This window comes from Podarcis bocagei (genome assembly GCF_964188305.1).
Source record: "Podarcis bocagei genome assembly, chromosome: 4".
Lineage (NCBI taxonomy): Eukaryota > Metazoa > Chordata > Lepidosauria > Squamata > Lacertidae > Podarcis > Podarcis bocagei.
Genome location: NC_138128.1, coordinates 36,161,108 through 36,179,628, shown reverse-complemented (window position 1 = coordinate 36,179,628; position 18,521 = coordinate 36,161,108). Strand labels below are relative to the sequence as shown.

Below are 18,521 nucleotides of genomic sequence, written 5' to 3'. Positions count from 1 at the left end.
TCACTCCAGAATTCCACTCCAGAAGCTAGAATTCAGGAGGCTGGATAAAAATGGAAAACAGAACAAGTGCTTATTGCTTTTATCAAAAAGAGGCTGAGGAGAATCTGTAGATTATCTGTAAACATACAGATTCTACATGAATCTTGCAGATAAGTTGCTGAAAATTCATCTTTGTGTTTTGTGAGTAGAAGGTGAAGGTGAATACATCATATTAAACATAGATGTTCAGACTGGACATTGTTTCTAATATTCAAAGCAATAACATTTATTTGCTTATTAAATTTATATCCCGTTCTTTCCTCCTAAAGGAGCCCAGAGTGGCAAAGAACTTTCCAGAGTGGAAAAAATAAACACACATTTAAATCTACTTTAAAACATCTCAAAAGGAATTCCAACACAGATGCAGAATGGGAAAGTTCTCAGCCTAAAAGAGGAAGGTTTGCAGTGGCTACACTGTCCTGTTTTAATGTATGCCACCTTGAGGTCCTTGGAGAAAAAGAGGGCTATAAATTAATTAAATAAAGAAATGCTCATTTAGGGCCAATTCATACTGCTTTGGAGGCTGATTTTGCCTCCTTTCATCTGAAGTGATGAACTATTGATGGCGTGAAGTAGTTGTCATCAGAATAATCTGAATGCTCTGTAACATGAGCTCCTTTTGACAGTTTCATTGTTGGAATGGCTTCCTGCAAATTTACAGAAAGGTAAAGGACCCCTGGAGTCCAGTCGAATTCGACAGTGGGGTGCGGCTCTCATCTCTGCTTTCAGGCTGAGGGAGCCGGCATTTGTCTGCAGACAGCATTCCAGGTCATGTTGTCAGCATGACTAAACTGCTTCTGGCACAACAGGAAACTGTGATGGAAACCAGAGCGCACGAAAACACCGTTTACCTTCCTGCCACAGCAGTACCTATTTATCTACTTGCACTGGTATGCTTTCAAACTGTTAGATTGGCAGGAGCTAGGACAGAGCAACGGGAGCTTACCCCGTCGCGCGGAATCTTACAATCGGCAAGCCCAAGAGGCTCAGTGGTTTAGACCACAGTGCCACCCATGTCCCATGTAAATTTACAGAGTAACTTGTTGATCAACCAAACTATTCAGCCACTAGAGTGGCATGTGATGAAGCACGCCGTGTTCCAAACATCCAAATATCCACTTGGCATGAAAGCTGATGTTGCACTCATCGTGCTGCTTCTCGTGAGATCAACTTACAAAAACACTGGATGCTCTGAGAGTGTCAGTGCCAAATATTATCTTCTTTTTTTATTAAATAATTTTTATTCATTTTCCAATAAAAATCTTCCAATTATTAACAAACCCAATCAAATTGTATCAAATCACATACAATATTACCAGTTATATATTCCAAATTCAAATAATTTCAAAAGGGGGACTCAGACTCCTGGGTTTCGGAGATAATGTCTTTTATTTATTTTCTGCTTTCTTTAGTGCCAAATATTATCTTGACCAAATAAAATCATGGCAACTAGCAGACCAGGTGGTGGTTTTTGCTGTATGCAATCCAAGGAAAGTATATACTCAAGAAAAATGGAAGATTCCCAGAAACATCACTCTCGCCGTTTTACTTCAGTGCTGTATGAAAGTGTCTGAATTATAACTCTCACGTTGTTTTTTGCCCATTAAAACTTACTGGAAGGAAAAGAAGGTCTAACCAACTAACTGAGTTGCTTTCTTTTTAGTACTCCAAAAGTGTCTGCTTCTTTAGTTAGAAAGTTACTGCTCATGTTTGTACAAAGCCTGTCATACATTTTAAAGCCACATCCTTGGCATTTCCCTGGGGAGCTCCTATACCTCCTTGACTACTCACTGCTCCATTTCATTGTCATGGAGCCACAATATGCTCAGCCGACAAGATAAGTGGGTTGTCAAAGGAGCAGGACTTCATTATGTAATGTTGGATTTTAAAATACTGGGCTAAATTGTCAGACTGTGTCAGTGAGTGCCTCTCCTTCACAGCCACCATTTGTTATTTGGGAGCGGTTATTTAGAAAACAGTTCCCATTTTCCCCAACTATTGTTATCAACCCTTTCCCTATACCACAGTGGATTTTTATTTACCTGTTTGTTCAAAAATATGTAGATGACCGGATTGTAGACCGTGCTACTCTTTGCAAGGATGGAAGGAATGATGCTGGCAGAGGCGGTAACTAGGCCGGGCTTCCCAAATGTCGCTATCAGGGCCACGATGCCATAAGGTAGCCAGCAGAGAAGAAAGCAGATGACCATCACAACCACCATGATCAGCACCCGTTGCTCTCTGGTTTGTGCCATCCCTTTGGTGACTCCGCTCACCTGAAATAGAAGAAGCACATTGGATGATGTCCTGCTAGAGCAGAAAGAAAACAGTAATAGACTCATAGAATTGTAGAGTGGGAAGGGACTCCAGGGCTCAGTGGAAGTCCAAGTGAGCCACCTTCACAAAGCCTTGTTGACACTCCTTCACGTTGGTGGGCACAGGTACAAACTATCCTTACACATGTACAACTATTTGTTTGGAAGAATGTACCCTGTGAAGCTCAAGTACAGTGGTACCTTGGTTCTCAATGCCTTGGCACTCAAACACCTTTGTTCCCAAATGCCAAAAACCCGGAGCTGTTCCCGTTTTCAAACGTTTTTTGGAAGCAGAACGTCCAATGCGGCTGTCAGCTATTGTTTCCGGGGCGTCTGCACCAATCACAAGCTATGCCTTGATTTTTGAACAGATTGGAAGTCAAACGGACTTCCGAAATGGATAAAGTTTGGCGCTTTTGTTTTTGCTATATATTTTGCATTTTTGTTTTTGAGGCATTTTTAGTTAATTTGTTTTTGTGACTGTGTGGAACCCAGTTAAGCTATTAATTGAGTGAGTGAGTGAGTGAGTGAGTGAGTGAGTGAGTGAGTGAGTGACTGCGGAAATGGATAAAAGCCCCCAACAATCCAAACAATAACTATTATCAGTGCAGGTAAGAATTTTTTTTTTTTAATCATCTACAATACAGTGGTACCTCGGGTTACAGACGTTTCAGGTTACAGACTCCACTAACCCAGAATAGTACCTTGGGTTAAGAACTTTGCTTCAGGATGAGAACAAAAATTGTGTGGCGGTGGCACAGCAGCAGCGGGAGGCCCCATTAGCTAAAGTGGTACCTCAGGTTAAGAACGGACCTCCGGAACAAATTAAGTTCTTAACCTGAGGTACCACTGTACTGTCTTATTTATTTTATATTACAGTACATTGATTATTGCTTTCATTTTATGGATCAATGGTCTCGATAGATAGTAAAATTCATGTTAAATTGCTGTTTTAGGGTTGTTTTTAAAAGTCCAGAACAAATTAATCCGTTCTGCATTACTTTCTATGGGAAAGTGCGCCTTGGTTTGGAACGCTTTGGTTTTGGAATGGACTTCCGGAATGGATTAAGTTTGAGAACCAAGGTACCATTGTACTGTATTTGTATAAACAGGGGGTTGTTATGGATCCCCAATACCGCACTGATTTTGGTGTTTGCAGCAAAAAGCAAAAGAACTAAAGTAAACACGGTGCTGAAGTAAGCAGAAAGGCTTGAACCTCTCCACCCACCCAGCACCCTGATGAAAATTCACATTGCCCTCTCCATAGGCATCAGATCCATCATTTTGTAAGTAGGGAGGGGTAATCACTTCTCTTCAGCCAATGTGCATAGATCAGCTAAGGAGCATGAGTGTAGAAGAAGAAGAAGAGAAGAGTTTGATATCCCGCTTTATCACTACCCGAAGGAGTCTCAAAGCGGCTAACATTCTCCTTTCCCTTCCTCCCCCACAACAAACACTCTGTGAGGTGAGTGGGGCTGAGAGACTTCAAAGAAGTGTGACTGGCCCAAGGTCACCCAGCAGCTGCATGTGGAGGAGCGGAGTCGCGAACCCGGTTCACCAGATTACGAGTCTCCCGCTCTTAACCACTACACCACACTGTACTTGTGTGTAGTGTGTACAAGTGTCTTGTATATGAGGTGGAGTGGGTGGACTGACCTCACTAGCACTAGTCTGCAGCCCTCAGCAGGTTGGCCAAGAGTGAATGATGCCCTTGGCAGTGGATGCTGATCTTTTAGGGCAAATGGGGCACTGCCCCACCAACCTCAGCCTGTTCCACCTACCTGCTCACCTTGTTCTTACAATCAGTCATGGGGTGGTTATGGGCTCTGGTTCCACCTACTGTTGGTCTTCCTGCCTTCTGCCCTACCATTCTCAATCATCATCAGCCACCACTGGCCTTTGGGACAAAAGCAAGATTAGCCACCCCTGATGTGGACATAACAGTGAACAAAAGACTGTGATCTTGTACCATCTGCTATTCCCTGTCATGTCAATTTCCTGCCAACATGGGGGGGGGGACCAGACTTTGAGGAGCAAAGACCTTGCAAATACATTACAATTCACCCAGTTGGCATTATCACAGCTAAACAGTCCCTAGTAAATATTGGCCTGGATGTTTGAACTCCAGCTGCTCTGAAATGGTGTTTGTTATCTGATCATTAAAAAAAATAAAAATCAACATGATGCCAGCATACTCTTTCCATCACAATTGGCCCAACAGTGCAAGAGACATTTGAACCGCAGATTAATTTAATAACTCTCATAATTTAAATAAAAGCTTTATTTTCTGTTTTGTTTTTTTGTGTGGTTTTTTTTTGTTATAGAGCACAGAGGCCTTGCTGCAACAGTTTTAAAGCTGTGAGCAATTATTAACTCAATTAGGCTGGCTTTCTCTGTCTGGCAGGCCAGAGTATAATTTGCAGCTGCCATTATTTGGAAGTGAGAGTAATTTGTGCCAAATTTTGTCAGAATGTATTTTTCAGCGCTTAGTCAAAGAGTCACAGAGAGCAATTATTGACTCTGCAGTACCAGAATCACACTGGGGACTCCCCCACCCCACCCCCCACCTAAATACTTTTTCTTAAAAATGCTCCTCTGTTACAACACATAAATGCATATATCAGCATATATACTAATAGCAAACTCAGTCTCCCAAGGCATTTCCTCACATAGCCAAAGCAACACGATTCACAAACAAGCATTGGCATGCTTGGGGTTTGCTGAAGGACAACAAAATATTATGGGGGAAAAGATTTTAATGGATGGGGATCCCCCCCCCAAAGCCCAACAAAGACGATGTGTTGTCAGTGGATTTGGGAGAAAAACAGAAAACCACGGATTGGGGTGTTTGGGGAATGCTGGATGGCTGGATGGCTAGAACCCTGAACAGGAACACTTTGCACTGCAGCATTTCACACAAAAAGTATACATATGATTGTTAGAATTCCTGCTCCGTGATTGCAGTCATGGGATTGTTGTTTTTCACATGATGGTATATGTTTTGACTCCACAAAGTGGGAAGTGACGGAGACAGGATGTTTGTGTTACTGTGTTCCATGAAGTGGGACTATTGTCCTTCGTTTTTTCTCTTTGCTGTCTGATGCTAGAGAAAGAGGGAGCCATGTTGCAGTGCTCCATGTGTGTTTATATGTAAATAAAGTAGATTAGCCAAAATGCTGAGTTGCTGGGGTTCTGTTACGCAAACTGTGAACACTCTGTGGATCCCTAAATGTGCTGATGTCTGTTGGCATCGGTCGCTGTGATATTCAGGCAGAAGAAAGCTTTTGAAGCTCCCGAACAATCGACCAGGAGGGAGGGAACATGCCAGTCAGGCATGTATCTCTGCCAGGGTCCTACTCGAGTGTAGGACGAGCTTCTGACAATGATACTGTACATCAGAGAAAACCAGAAGGAAGGAGAGGAAACTGGAGGCCATGGGAGATAAGACAGTACATGAATCTTTCATCTCATGCCATCTTATCTGGCCCTGAAGAGAAGGGGAAAGCAAAAATACCATACAAAACATGTCAGTAATGCCTGAGTCAGTGTGGTGCAATGGGTTAGAGTGCTGGATTATGCCTTGGATGCTCACTGAGTAACCTTGGGCCCATCACTGTCTCTCAGCCTACCCCACCTCACAGGGTTATTGTGAGGATAAAATGGGGAGGGGAGAACCATACCCGCCACCTTGAACTCCTTGGTGGAAAAGGTGGCATATACAGTGGTACCTCAGGTTACATACACTTCAGGTTACAGACTCCGCTAACCCAGAAATAGTGCTTCAGGTTAAGAACTTTGCTTCAGGATGAGAACAGAAATCAGGCTCCAGCGGCGCGGCAGCAGCAGGAGGCCCCATTAGCTAAAGTGATGCTTCAGGTTAAGAACAGTTTCAGGTTAAGTACAGACCTCCAGAACGAATTAAGTACTTAACCTGAGGTACCACTGTAAATGTAATAAATATACGGACATGAACACAACTTTTTAATCTCACCCCGACCTAGTACATTTTTAAACAGCTGAAGGCAAGTGCTTTCAAAAATATTGTTGTGCTCCGTTGTGGTTTTGTTTTGTTGCTGAGTTCCCATGGAACAGCTTTGCCATCCACATTCCAGTCTAGTCTGACGTGCCTACAAACCCCACAGGTGAAAAACAAGCCCCACAGAATGTTCATATGAATCAGCCTTTACTCATGGTTACAATTTATTTATTTTTATTACATTCATATCCCACTTTTCTTCCAAAAGAACTGCAGTTGGCACACATGGTTCTTTCCGCACTTCTTCCCTATATCTTATCCTCACAACAATCCTGTGAGGCAAGCCCAAAGTCAACTAATGACTATGTGGGGACCTGAACCCGAGTCTATCAGGTCCTAATCTGACTCTCTTAACCACTACAACATATTGAAACTAGTGGGACAGCTGTCTTAATCTCATTTTTAACAGAGGTGTATGAAGTGGACGTTATACTATCTATGTTGGAGACAGTAGAAAAACACTGTAGACCCACAGTCTTGCTTTTAATCTAAAGGTTGTTGCTAATGTGAAGGAGCAAATTCATTACTGAAACAAAAAGGCATTTTTACTTCACTTTTACCATTCTCGGAACAAAAATTAAGGGAACAGTAAAATGTGAAAATCACTTTCTTCCTGAAGAATCAGTTAAAACGTTATTGCCTTCAGGAAGGAAGTTATGGGAACATTCAAGCAAGTTTATAGGGTTTGTTTATTTATCTCATTCGATAGGGCTCACTCTAACTGACTTTGAAATCTCTGATTCCAAAGATACATGGGAAATTATCAGAAAGACTCTCACAGAAAAAAGTGTTCTCGCCATGCTTGAGGTTGCAAAGCACAGCACTTGCTCTCCTATCCACTTAAATCTCCCTTTGTGTAGAGATTTCCAAAAGGGATACATGACAAATCTGAAGAAACATGAATCGTGTAGGCTGTTTATGTTGGCCAGATTCAACATGTTTCCCTCGATGGTAGTGAGAGGAAGATACTTAGCTATCCCAGAATCAGAGCGTCTCTGCAAATGCAGAAAACAGGAACCCGATACTCTAGAGCATATATTCTTTTCCTGTGATTTCAGCAATTATGCCAGAAAACAATTACTTGAGGCCCTAAAATTTAACAGACAGATTTTTACACAACCAACTGTTCAGGACCTGCTAGCGGACAGCAATGATCAAATTACATTAATAGCGGCTGAATTTTTAAGTGCTGTCCATGAAGAAAGAATGGGCCATGATAAAGAGACTTAGTGGTTTTTAATGGTAGGTGATGTTGCTGTGTTGTATTATATTATCTTTGTACATCGATTCATTTCTTGGAGTTAAGAATAGGACTAGGATAAATTGTGTTCGTTGAGCCCGTATTTTATACAGTCTGTATATGATGTTTGTTTGTTAATGTGTGGTGTGTTATGCCTAATAAAGGATTTTGAATTTGAATTTATTTATCTCACCCATGTTCCTTTCAGAAGATCACCTCAAAGCCCACTGCTGCTGGAATTCCCTGCTCCTCCCTCCTTCACAGGGCCATTTTGTGACCAGCTGCCCTGTGGGAAGGATCCTGATGACATTTTAAATGTTGATATTGATATTGTTTGCTATGATGCTTTTCTTTAATATAATTCTTTTTTACTTGTAAACAGCCTTGGAATGATTTATATCTGGCTATAAATAATTGTAATGAATAATTACTCCAACTATGCTTCCAAAGTAGTAAAAAAGAACTGTTGTTTTCAGCTTTTTGAATAATTGAAGACTGCTAACAAATTCATTACATTTTCTAATGAAGCCATTACTTTCTAATGAAGCCAAAACTGGTTTGCTGCTGCAATGGCCCAAATGATTAGAGAAGTTTCTTGAAAAATTTGGCCCGTTGGCCACAAATTTAGGTAATATAATCAGTTTTAACAATGCTAAGAAGGTAGTGATTGTGCTGCTTTCACATTAGTGCCAGGCAAACCAATTTTTTCTTTGCTTTTCAGCAAAGGGTAATTTACAACTTCTTGTCCCCAAAAGGCACAGCCCTTAATTTCCTCCATTAGGGTTGCTGTCCATATACTGCTTATTTCAAGGTGGTAACATATGCAATGGGAAGATACTGGTCGTCATACTCAAAGCCCAAACACAGTTGTGTATGACATTTAGATGGGAGAAAGCCACTGCAAAGTGGTTGGAGGGAGAAGAGGAGGGAATGATCAAGTAATACAACTGAAAGGAAATAAGGAATAAAAATAATATGGTGTTAATTATGTGATTCCTTCTGCTGAGGGGTGGGGTGGAGAATCTGTTGCATCACTTAAATATTGCAGATAGAGCCCGGAGAAAAGAGAAACCTGATAATATTTTACTAAATAGAATAAAATAAGCAGTGTATAATTTGAGGAGAAAGGAATGAGAGACTTTGTCTTTCCTAATTCAGGACTTGTACATAGCATGGAGACATCCAGCCAACCATACAAAGGAAAATTTCCTCATAACTACACAACCAATCAGCGCAGTAAAGATCATACCACTTTGCCTGGTTACTAAGCAACAACACCACCAAACACCCCTTTGCTAGTTGACTTTAGCTCTAACAGAATGAACCCCTAAAAGGCTAAGTAAATAATCTCTGCTATTGCACTTCCAACAACAGCTTAGTACCACAAGGAGGCAAGCCACAGTTTATCAGAAGTAATGTAGAAACAGGGATCCCTCTCCACTTTCCTTCCTAAGCTGCTCGCTGCTTTGTTTAACTTAAGTCAAGGTGAAAGCAGAACATCTCACCAAAGTATACCAACTATAGTGCAGTACAGGTGATGATCAGTTTATAGCTTGCAGGTGGTACACTGCACACCTGAAGAATCCACACACTGGATGCTTGAACTGTTAAATGTGCTTCGAAGAAGGAATGCCTAAACCACACTAAGAAGTATTAACTTGCCTGTGCACAAAAGAGAGTATGTTATTTATTCTTCAGTTCAGTGCTATGTTCAGTACTGGGTGATAGTAAGCCACACAAACACTTCAGCTTTGATGACACATTAGTCAGATCTGATACAGCAAGCGGTCTTACTGCAGTAATAGCAGAGTAAATTACTATTGCCCATTGGGTCAGCTGTCTTGTTCTGGAGTTTTATCTGCTGTATGGTTAAAGGTCAGCCATACGCCCCGGGCAGCTTGACATTTAGGCAGACTTTATGTAGCTTTCCGATATGGGCTTCGGTAAAGCTTGTTTGTGACACGGAACTCTCAGTCACAACAGATTTCAAACCACTACCAACATGGTTAAAGGCAAAACCATTAATCCATAGCAGGTCCGCTGAGTGCATTTCTCCCTCCCTGCCGCTCAGGTCTTACGTAAGGTGCAACTTGTGAGAGAGGCAAAGAGAAAGAGATGATTCAGCCTTAGCATTTCGATAGTGCAGGTGTCAGTCAAAACCCCATATCCCTGCCTGCAGAAGGCAAAGCTAATTGGCATCAGTGGGAACAAGGACCAGAAATTGTATGAGGAATCAGCATTCCATGAAATTGCCATTTGCAAAGCATCACCAGTTTGATAGACCCCAACGTGCAATTCTTAAGTACAGCTGCTATGCCCACCTTTACCACTAGAGAGATGGCACCACAAAGTAGGTAGGAAAAACGATTCATGATGTGAAGTTCCTTCAAGCAGTGTTGGATCTTTTAGGGTTGCCATATGTCCTCTTTTTCCAGGACACATCCTCTTTTTCATGGGTATGTAAAATGAGAGTCATCATAGTGATCCATAGTTAAAAGTAGAAGTTGGAAAATGTGTCCTCCTTTTTGTGCTTCAAAATATGGCAACCCTAGATATTTTTCTGAGTACTCCACCCCTACAAATTAGATCAGCTCCAAGGCTTTTACCTTTTACTTTACTTAATTTAGCCTGGTTATTGTATGTTTTACTGATGCATGCATCCAATTTGTGTCCAGTTGCACACAGAACTGGTTCCTAATAGGAGTTGCCTAAGACCTGCCTCTTCTTCAAAATATACTTATCTAGCCTTCATTCTTTCTTCATACAACGTGACTGACTTTTGCTGCCAATGAGCAGAACTGTGCTACATGCCTATCAACTAAAAATGCTAACATATTTCTAAAGGACGGTGCTATATAACATGTTCTGCCTCATTTGATTAATCTGTTAAACCAAACCCCTATGACACCCATATCATACAACAGAGGTTCACATATAAAATAGGCCCTACTGTCTAGATGAACCTTAGGCTGCTGCCTACTTGCTTTCACATAGGTTTGTTCTTGTCCTCCACTCCTCAGACACAGAACCGATGTCCCTTCTTACTTAATGCTGCTGTTGTACGCACTACAGGATTTTTCTCACATTACCTGGAGTTTGGTGCATTGAGCACAAGTTCAGTTTATCCATAGGTAGCTTTGCAGAACTCAAGTCACAAATTACTTTCCAAAGTAAGTTCCCAAGTGGTCTTATCCAACACCTTGCTGTAATTTCCAGTGGAAACGTTTGAGCACTCCAGTGTGCTTCAATTTATTTTTTTTATATACTCAGCAAACACTTAACAGCACTATTAACCATGTTCTGAGAAGAGAGAAACAAGACAACAGGGAACACAAATTTAAGGTTGTGCGTAATGGTTTCTAATCCAGGGAGAGCCTAGATTCATTTGAAATGTTCTTTGTTGCCAGTCTATTCTTCTCTCTTCCCTGTTCATGTTAAAGAACCCACACACATAATGCCCCTTCCTGTTTTGTACTCAGCACAGTGTTTGCATTTGTTAAAATAACCTTCCCACAAAATTCTTAAAGCAAGGTTGCTGAAACCTTCCGGAACCCTCCTGTGTCACCCTAGGCACAGAAAGTTGAATGCAGGACCTTTTTCAACTAGCAGCTCACAAGAAAATCCTATTGAGTAAACTACATAAAACTTTCAAGAGACTTGGAGTGGTTTCTTTGAGTTCTCCTTCAAGTATCTTCAAAAGCCACAAAAAGTGGGAAACACATTGCAGAAACAGAAACTTTTGTATAAGGAAGCTGCTTTTCAGAAAGACAGAACATTGGTCCAGCTTGCTCAGTATTGTCTACACTGACTGGTAGCAGCCACAATCCAGCATTTCAGACAGGGGGAAATCCCATGCCTACCAGGAATGATGCAGGGTTTTCTGTATGCAAGACAGATCTCTATCACTCAGTTGTTCCCTGGTTTACTCCACCAATTGCACTAATTGCTGGAAACCTTGCCAGATGGGCGGAGTATAAATAACTGATGATGATGATGAAACAAAGGCCCGCCCTGTGGAACACCCTCCCCTCAGGTGTCAAAGAGAGAACCAATTACAGTGGTACCTCAGGTTAAGTACTTAATTCGTTCCGGAGGTCTGTACTTAACCTGAAACTGTTCTTAACCTGAAGCACCACTTTAGCTAATGGGGCCTCCTGCTGCCACTGCGCCGCCGGAGCACGATTTCTGTTCTCATCCTGAAGCAAAGTTCTTAACCCGAGGTACTATTTCTGGGTTAGCAGAGTCTGTAACCTGAAGCGTATGTAACCTGAAGCTTATGTAACCCGAGGTACCACTGTATACAACCTTCCATTGGCATCTGAAGGCAGCCCTGTATTGAGAAGCTGATGTATTGTGTTTCTTTTTATATTCTGTTGGAAGCAGCCCAAGTAGCTGGGGCAACCAAGTCAGATGGGTGGAGTAGGTAATAAATAAATTATTATTATTATTTCACTCTGACACTGTAACTGCTCAGCACACACTCACCCAATACACGAGTGACTGTACAACAGAAATGAAAATGCTCATTCCAAAGATGTTAAGGGATCCACAGTGAGGAAGGGATCAAGGGAGAGGGGAGACCAAATTATGTTATTGTAGAAATGTGGTAACTTTAATGAAATATCAATATCAAATAAAATGTTCAGCATCTTGCAAAGGTATCTGGGAGCAATCTTTCATGAAGCAAATGAGGTGGGATCAAGGAATTATGATGAAGAACGGAGTAGATTGTCCGTTTCTGTTGCCTTTCTCAGCAGCATTTAGAACTGGCAGGCTGCCATTACTTTGTCGATGATTTGACAGGTGTCCAAAACTGGGGCCACCAATCCTCACCAATATTGTAGACTCCAGGCAAAACCCAAGGAACCAAAGAGCAATGGCTATTACTATGAGGAGGAAGTTGTGATCAGTACATTGAACTGATAAGATAAAGGGGTGAGTAGAACTTTTTGAATTGGTGATTGTGTGCACCATCAGGTTAACAAAATAAAGGGGGAGATATGGAAAGAATATGTAGGGGGGGGACCTGTTCAAGCTGTTATTCCTTCTGGTAAACCATCTGGATTATAAAATGCAGACCATACAGCACTGTGTGAACATTTTACCATACTGTGAGCTGCACACGTTTTAAGGAAATTTGCAGCTAGGTAATGTAAATCAGGGGTGGAGAACCTCTTATCCATTGGCTGAAGGTGGACCTCTAGGCCTTTCTGCCTGGCCTTCAAGACTCTTTTCAGGTCAACCCCCTCAATAACCAGTATACCTGAAGGAGCGTCTCCACCTCCATCGTTCTGCCCGAACACTGAGGTCCAGCTCCGAGGGCCTTCTGGCGGTTCCCTCCCTGTGAGAAGTGAGGTTACAGGAAACCAGGCAGAGGGCCTTCTCGGTAGTGGCGCCCACCCTGTGGAGTGCCCTTAACCATCCAGGGGTCCTTTACCATTACCCTTTCACCTTTTAGTGCAAGGTCATGCTGAATGCCTCAGGCATCTATCAGAGCAAGGTTTTGAAATGTGCCCAAATGATTTGAAGTTACAGTTGCGTTTTGTAATTATGAGTGAGATGAGTTCACAGTTGCATCTAGTTTGGAGAAAGCAACTCTAGTCACAGCCACTCTTTCACTTGACCCATATTTTGATCATATTTTGTACTGTTTAATTCCCCTAGGTCTGAGGACTTGTCTCCTTGTCCCATCTTACCTGCTAAATTCAAACTTATCAGATGCATGAAAAATTTGAAGAGAGATTTTGCTTAACCGAGCTTCAGTTGAGCAGCTAAGATTGGATTTTTGCAAGCCATAGCCATGGAACAACGAAGAAAGCTCTCAGTCTTGGGGGAATTAATTGGTACACAATACTATCAAAATGCAGGTCAAGTAAATGTGTGGATGAACCCCCTGTGATTCAGACTCTGGCCATCAAATTCCTCATTATTTATAAGAAAGGTAGACTAGGGAAATATCACTTTCCAGCACTTTCAGCATAGTAAATTGCTGTTTCTGATACTTTTCTCTGTTCCATTGGACGAACCCACAAAAATAATCATTCTGCTTCTTTGCAGCTTTAGCTTCAGAAATACCTTGCAGCTTCCCCCCAGGCTTAAGTCACCCAGGAAGGTGCTGAAGGTATAATATCCATTCTGTACTCTGTCAAAGGTAGAGTGATTAGTCAGTTCTTTCATTTTTTTCCTCCTGAATCTGTTGTGGCTCAGGTTTTATTTTTCCGTTTGTTAAGTTTCTGCCCTACACTTCCTCCCAAAGGAGTCAAGAAGGGCAAACAACAAAGTAGTAAAACAATACAATTAAAATAAAATAAAAATATGTTTAAAACATTGAGAACATATAAAAACTAATCACATTTAAAAGTCACATAAGTGCACAGCTGAAGGTTGGTGCAGTAGTATCTTGCATCCATCAAATGACTGGATGAACAAGTATGTTTTTAAGTCCCAAAGCATCACCTGACTGGGAAGAAAGGGAGTGTTAAGAAATGCCAGGAGGTAGCTTGTAAAGATTGCCTTTGTGAGATAGACAAAAACACTGGCACCATCTCCAGGGGTCCCTGGCTGCCTGGGCACCCACAAAGTTTTGCTGTGGGTGTCCGGCCTCCGCTCCCTGCCGCCTGCAACTGCCTTACCTCTGACACTGTTGTGGTGACTGGGCCAGGGCCTGTGCCTCTGCCACAGGATCTCTGATGGAGTTTTGTGGCACAGGTGCAGGTCCTGGCCCAGTTGCCATCGCAGCACAGTGCACATGTGCTGGGCGCCCACAGTCTGTGGCCCAAGTCATCACCACTGGACAGGAAAATGGCGTGTGTGTTCGAGCAGAGAGCACTGTCATTGCAAACATGTTGCTGAACTGCTGGCCTGGATTCATAATGTAATTTCAATTCTGAACATTGACTGTGAACAGATTAGGATTTGGTTTGGCTTGGTTAATGGTGCTCATTAGAGAAGCTCCTAATTTTGGTGTTCTCATCATCATATGTGTTTTCTTCTTCCAGCAAGCTGGATGCTTTTCAACCTCTCTGCTAACACTCAATTCACACTCTTTTTTAACCTGCCTTAAGGTAATGCAACCAAAGCCAGCAATTGTCAAATTTCTTCTCATTGTGCACCCTCATAATTGCACAATGTGATCATAATATAACTGGATGTCTGGCTGTGCAGCTCAGCTGGAAAGCAAAATGAGTCCTCAAACTCAAGGTAATGTTCTCCAGAAGGGCTTTAATATACCTTTATTGGCTTAATTGCATTGACAGTATTCTTCAAGCTGTGATTACTATGGGTAAATTCAAAGTGAAGACTCTCTTCTTATTGCTGCAAGATACCGTTGAGTGGGGGGGGGCAACATGCAGCATGCAGTGGGCAGTTAGGGGGCACATGTTAGTAAGTGTGGCCAGAACTGGAAGTGTGTGGGGCCTGGGATAGTGGTGGATGGGGTTATTCACACATATGGTGGGTGGTGGATGGGGCTATTCACTCATTTATGCACCCACATGTACACACTTCATGGGGAGGTTAACCTACCAGTACAATACAAATTTTGTATTGTATGCAGAAATTGGATAGAGAGATGTTCTGCTTGCAATACTAAAACATGGGATCATACTAAAACATGCAACATGTTTGCAATGGCAGGCAAAAAAAATGAGAGGCACAAATACAAGATGGGTGACACCTGGCTTGAGAGCAGTACATGTGAAAAGGATCTAGGAGTCTTGGTTGACCACAAACTTGACATGAGCCAACAGTGTGACACGGCAGCTAAAAAAACCAATGCAATTCTGGACTGCATCAATAGGAGTATAGCATCTAGATAAAGGGAAGTAATAGTGCCACTGTATTCTGCTCTGGTCAGACCTCACCTGGAGTACTGTGTCCAGTTCTGGGCACCACAGTTCAAGAAGGACACTGACAAACTGGAATGTGTCCAGAGGAGGGTAACCAAAATGGTCAAAGGCCTGGAAACAATGCCTTATGAGGAACGGCTAAGGGAGCTGGGCATGTTTTGCCTGGAGACGAGGAGGTTAAGGGGTGATATGATAGCCATGTTCAAATATATAAAAGGATGTCACATAGAGGAGGGAGAAAGGTTGTTTTCTGCTGCTCCAGAGAAGCGGACACGGAGCAATGGATCCAAACTACAAGAAAGAAGATTCCACCTAAACATTAGGAAGAACTTCCTGACAGTAAGAGCTGTTCGACAGTGGAATTTGCTGCCAAGGAGTGTGGTGGAGTCTCCTTCTTTGGAGGTCTTTAAGCAGAGGCTTGACAACCATATATCAGGAGTGCTCTGATGGTGTTTCCTGCTTGGCAGGGGGTTGGACTCGATGGCCCTTGTGGTCTATTCCAACTCTATGATTCTATGATCCAATAAAGCTGAATGTTGGGAGATTCAGGGCAGAGAAAAGGAAGTGCTCCTTCACAAAGCCCATATTTGTACACGGTTTTAAAAGGTACGTAGGCAGATTCATGGAGGATAAGGCCATCAGTGATAGCAAGCCATGATTGTCTGTTTACTACCTCCACTGCTGGAGGTGGGATGCTTCTGAATACCACAAATGGGGAGGGTGCTGCTGTGCTCAGGTGCTACTGAAGGACTTCCCATAGCTATCTGAATTAGCAGAATGCTGAACTAGACAAGCCTTTGTTCTGATTCAGCAGGTTTCTTCTTATGTCCTCATATTGCCTAATTTGCTAAACTGTTCTAAAAGGGAAAAACAGCTGAGCTAATTCCAAATAAGCGCCTCCAACATTTTATGATACTGAAAAATAAATGATGAATGTAAATTAATTCCAGTGGGGTTTTAAAGCACTTGATTATTTTATTGCTTCATTATGACTGACCTTATTTACCTTAACAATTTCAAGAGCCTTTCATGAATCTACAGACCCTGGGAAGAAAACAGAAGAAAGAGAATTCTAGCAACTCAGACTAACACAAAGTTTGACAAAGCATCCACACAAAGGGGAAAGTCCAGAGTCTGGAAAGTAAGATTCACCCCTGGTAAATAGAGATAGCTGAATTATAAAAGGTAAAGGACCCCTGACAATTAAGTCCAGTCGCAGACGACTCTGGGGTTGCGGCGTTCATCTCGCTTTACAGGCCAAGGGAGTCGGTGTTTGTCCGCAGAAAGTTTTTCTGGGTCATGTGGCCAGCATGACTAAGCAGCTTCTGGCACAACGGAACACTGAAACCAGAGCAGCGCACGGAAACACCCTTTACCTTCCCCCTATTCATCTACTTGCACTTTTTGGCGTGCTTTTGAACTGCTAGGTTGGAAGGAGCTGGGACCGAGCAACGGGAGCTCACCCTGTCATGGGGATTCGAACCACTGATCTTTCAATCGGCAAGCCCAAGAGGCTCAGTGGTTTAGACCACAGCGCCACCCATGTCCTCCAGCTGAATTATAGGCAACCTGAAAAGAAAGAAAGAAACCTCCGGAAGAAATGCCAACAAGCCTGCCATGTTTTGCAGGCTGCGCTACCAGGCTGGCTCTGGGCTGCTGAAGCTGCCGCTGCCACGTTTCCCGGGGATTTGCAAATCTGGGGACATTCCGGGGGTGGAATTTGTCCAGGGACAGATTTGCAAATCCAGGGACTGTCCCTGGGAACCGGGGACTTCTGGTAACCCTAAGCCAGGGGTCTGCAACCTGCGGCTCTGGAGCCGCATGTGGCTCTTTTACATCTTTGCTGCGGCTCCGGGGCGGATACTAGCGAGGGGAGGAGGCGCATTGTGCACCCCGACACTCCTCACTGTGGCGGGCGCTGTACTGGGTGTGACGTCGCATGGGGGCGGTGCGTGCGTTAGTCACGCACCGTCCCGACGTCACCTTCCCGCCCGCTGTCAGATCGTGGCTCCAGAGATATATTTGTTTTAAATGTCGCAATGGTTTTGCGGCTCCCAGTTGTTGTTTTTTCTTCGGAAATGGGTCCAAGTGGCTCTTTTTGTCTTAAAGGTTGCAGACCCCTGCCCTAAGCTATCAGCCAGTAGGACTACTTAAAGTTGGTCAACACTGCAGGCCAGGAGGGGGGCTCTGATAGTGATCCATAGCATGGCAACTGCAGGTTGCCACAAGCAGGCCCCTTTTGCTATCTGTGAACACTGGAGGATATGGGATTGTGTTTCCCATTTTCTCATAAAGCAGCAGAACAATTTCGATTCTAACTAGTGCATGCAAGCTTAATGTAGATTTTCTCCTGGAGACCTGGCATGTGCTACAGATTTATTGGCCAGCGTTCCAAAGAATCAATCTACTGAGCATCCCTACGGTTATGCGCCTGCTGTTCCAAAGGCATTCTGGGCCAACATCAAGCAGTGCAGATGTTGGGGGTCTTCTCTAAAGCTCTTCTGAAACTGACTCTCTGCACCACAAACCTTCACATTGGCTACAAACAGTACCAAGAAACCTAGGGATTTTTAAAATGTGTTTCATGCAAACCTAAGCATAGGAACAGTTACAGATAGGTAGCCGTGTTGGTCTGCCATAGTCAAAATAAAAAAATAAAAAAATAAATTCCTTCCTGTAGTACCTTAAAGACCAACTAAGTTAGTTCTTGGTATAAGCTTTCGTGTGCATGCACACTTCTTCAGATACACTGATTTTTTTATTTTGACTAAGCATAGGAAAACTGTGTAAATTAGTTTATTGTTTCGGTTTAAGAAAGATTGGGGGGATGAATTGGGGGGGTGTATGCAATGAGTTGCTTGGTATTAGTTAACTTTATGCTTTTATTTGCATGAATTTATTGTAGGGTTTACTTAACACATGAAGATACTGTAGTTTTAAACTTTTTTTTTACTGGTTTCGAGCTGCTTTGAGCTTTCAAAATGATCAGCAATAAAGATAAAGAGGGGAGGGAGGTGAAGGGATTAACTGAAATTGTTAAAGAT

At 42.7% G+C, this 18,521-nt stretch overlaps 1 protein-coding gene across 1 annotated transcript in view; it reads right to left on the bottom strand.

The window, feature by feature from the left end:
- LOC308586251 (vertebrate ancient opsin-like) overlaps nt 1–18,521 on the bottom strand; it is a 93,022-nt gene that overhangs the window by 30,362 nt on the left and 44,139 nt on the right. The window contains exon 3 of the mRNA XM_081192700.1: nt 2,082–2,315. Within this exon, the coding sequence (XP_081048826.1) occupies nt 2,082–2,315 (234 nt within the window). The remainder of the gene's footprint in view (nt 1–2,081; nt 2,316–18,521) is intronic.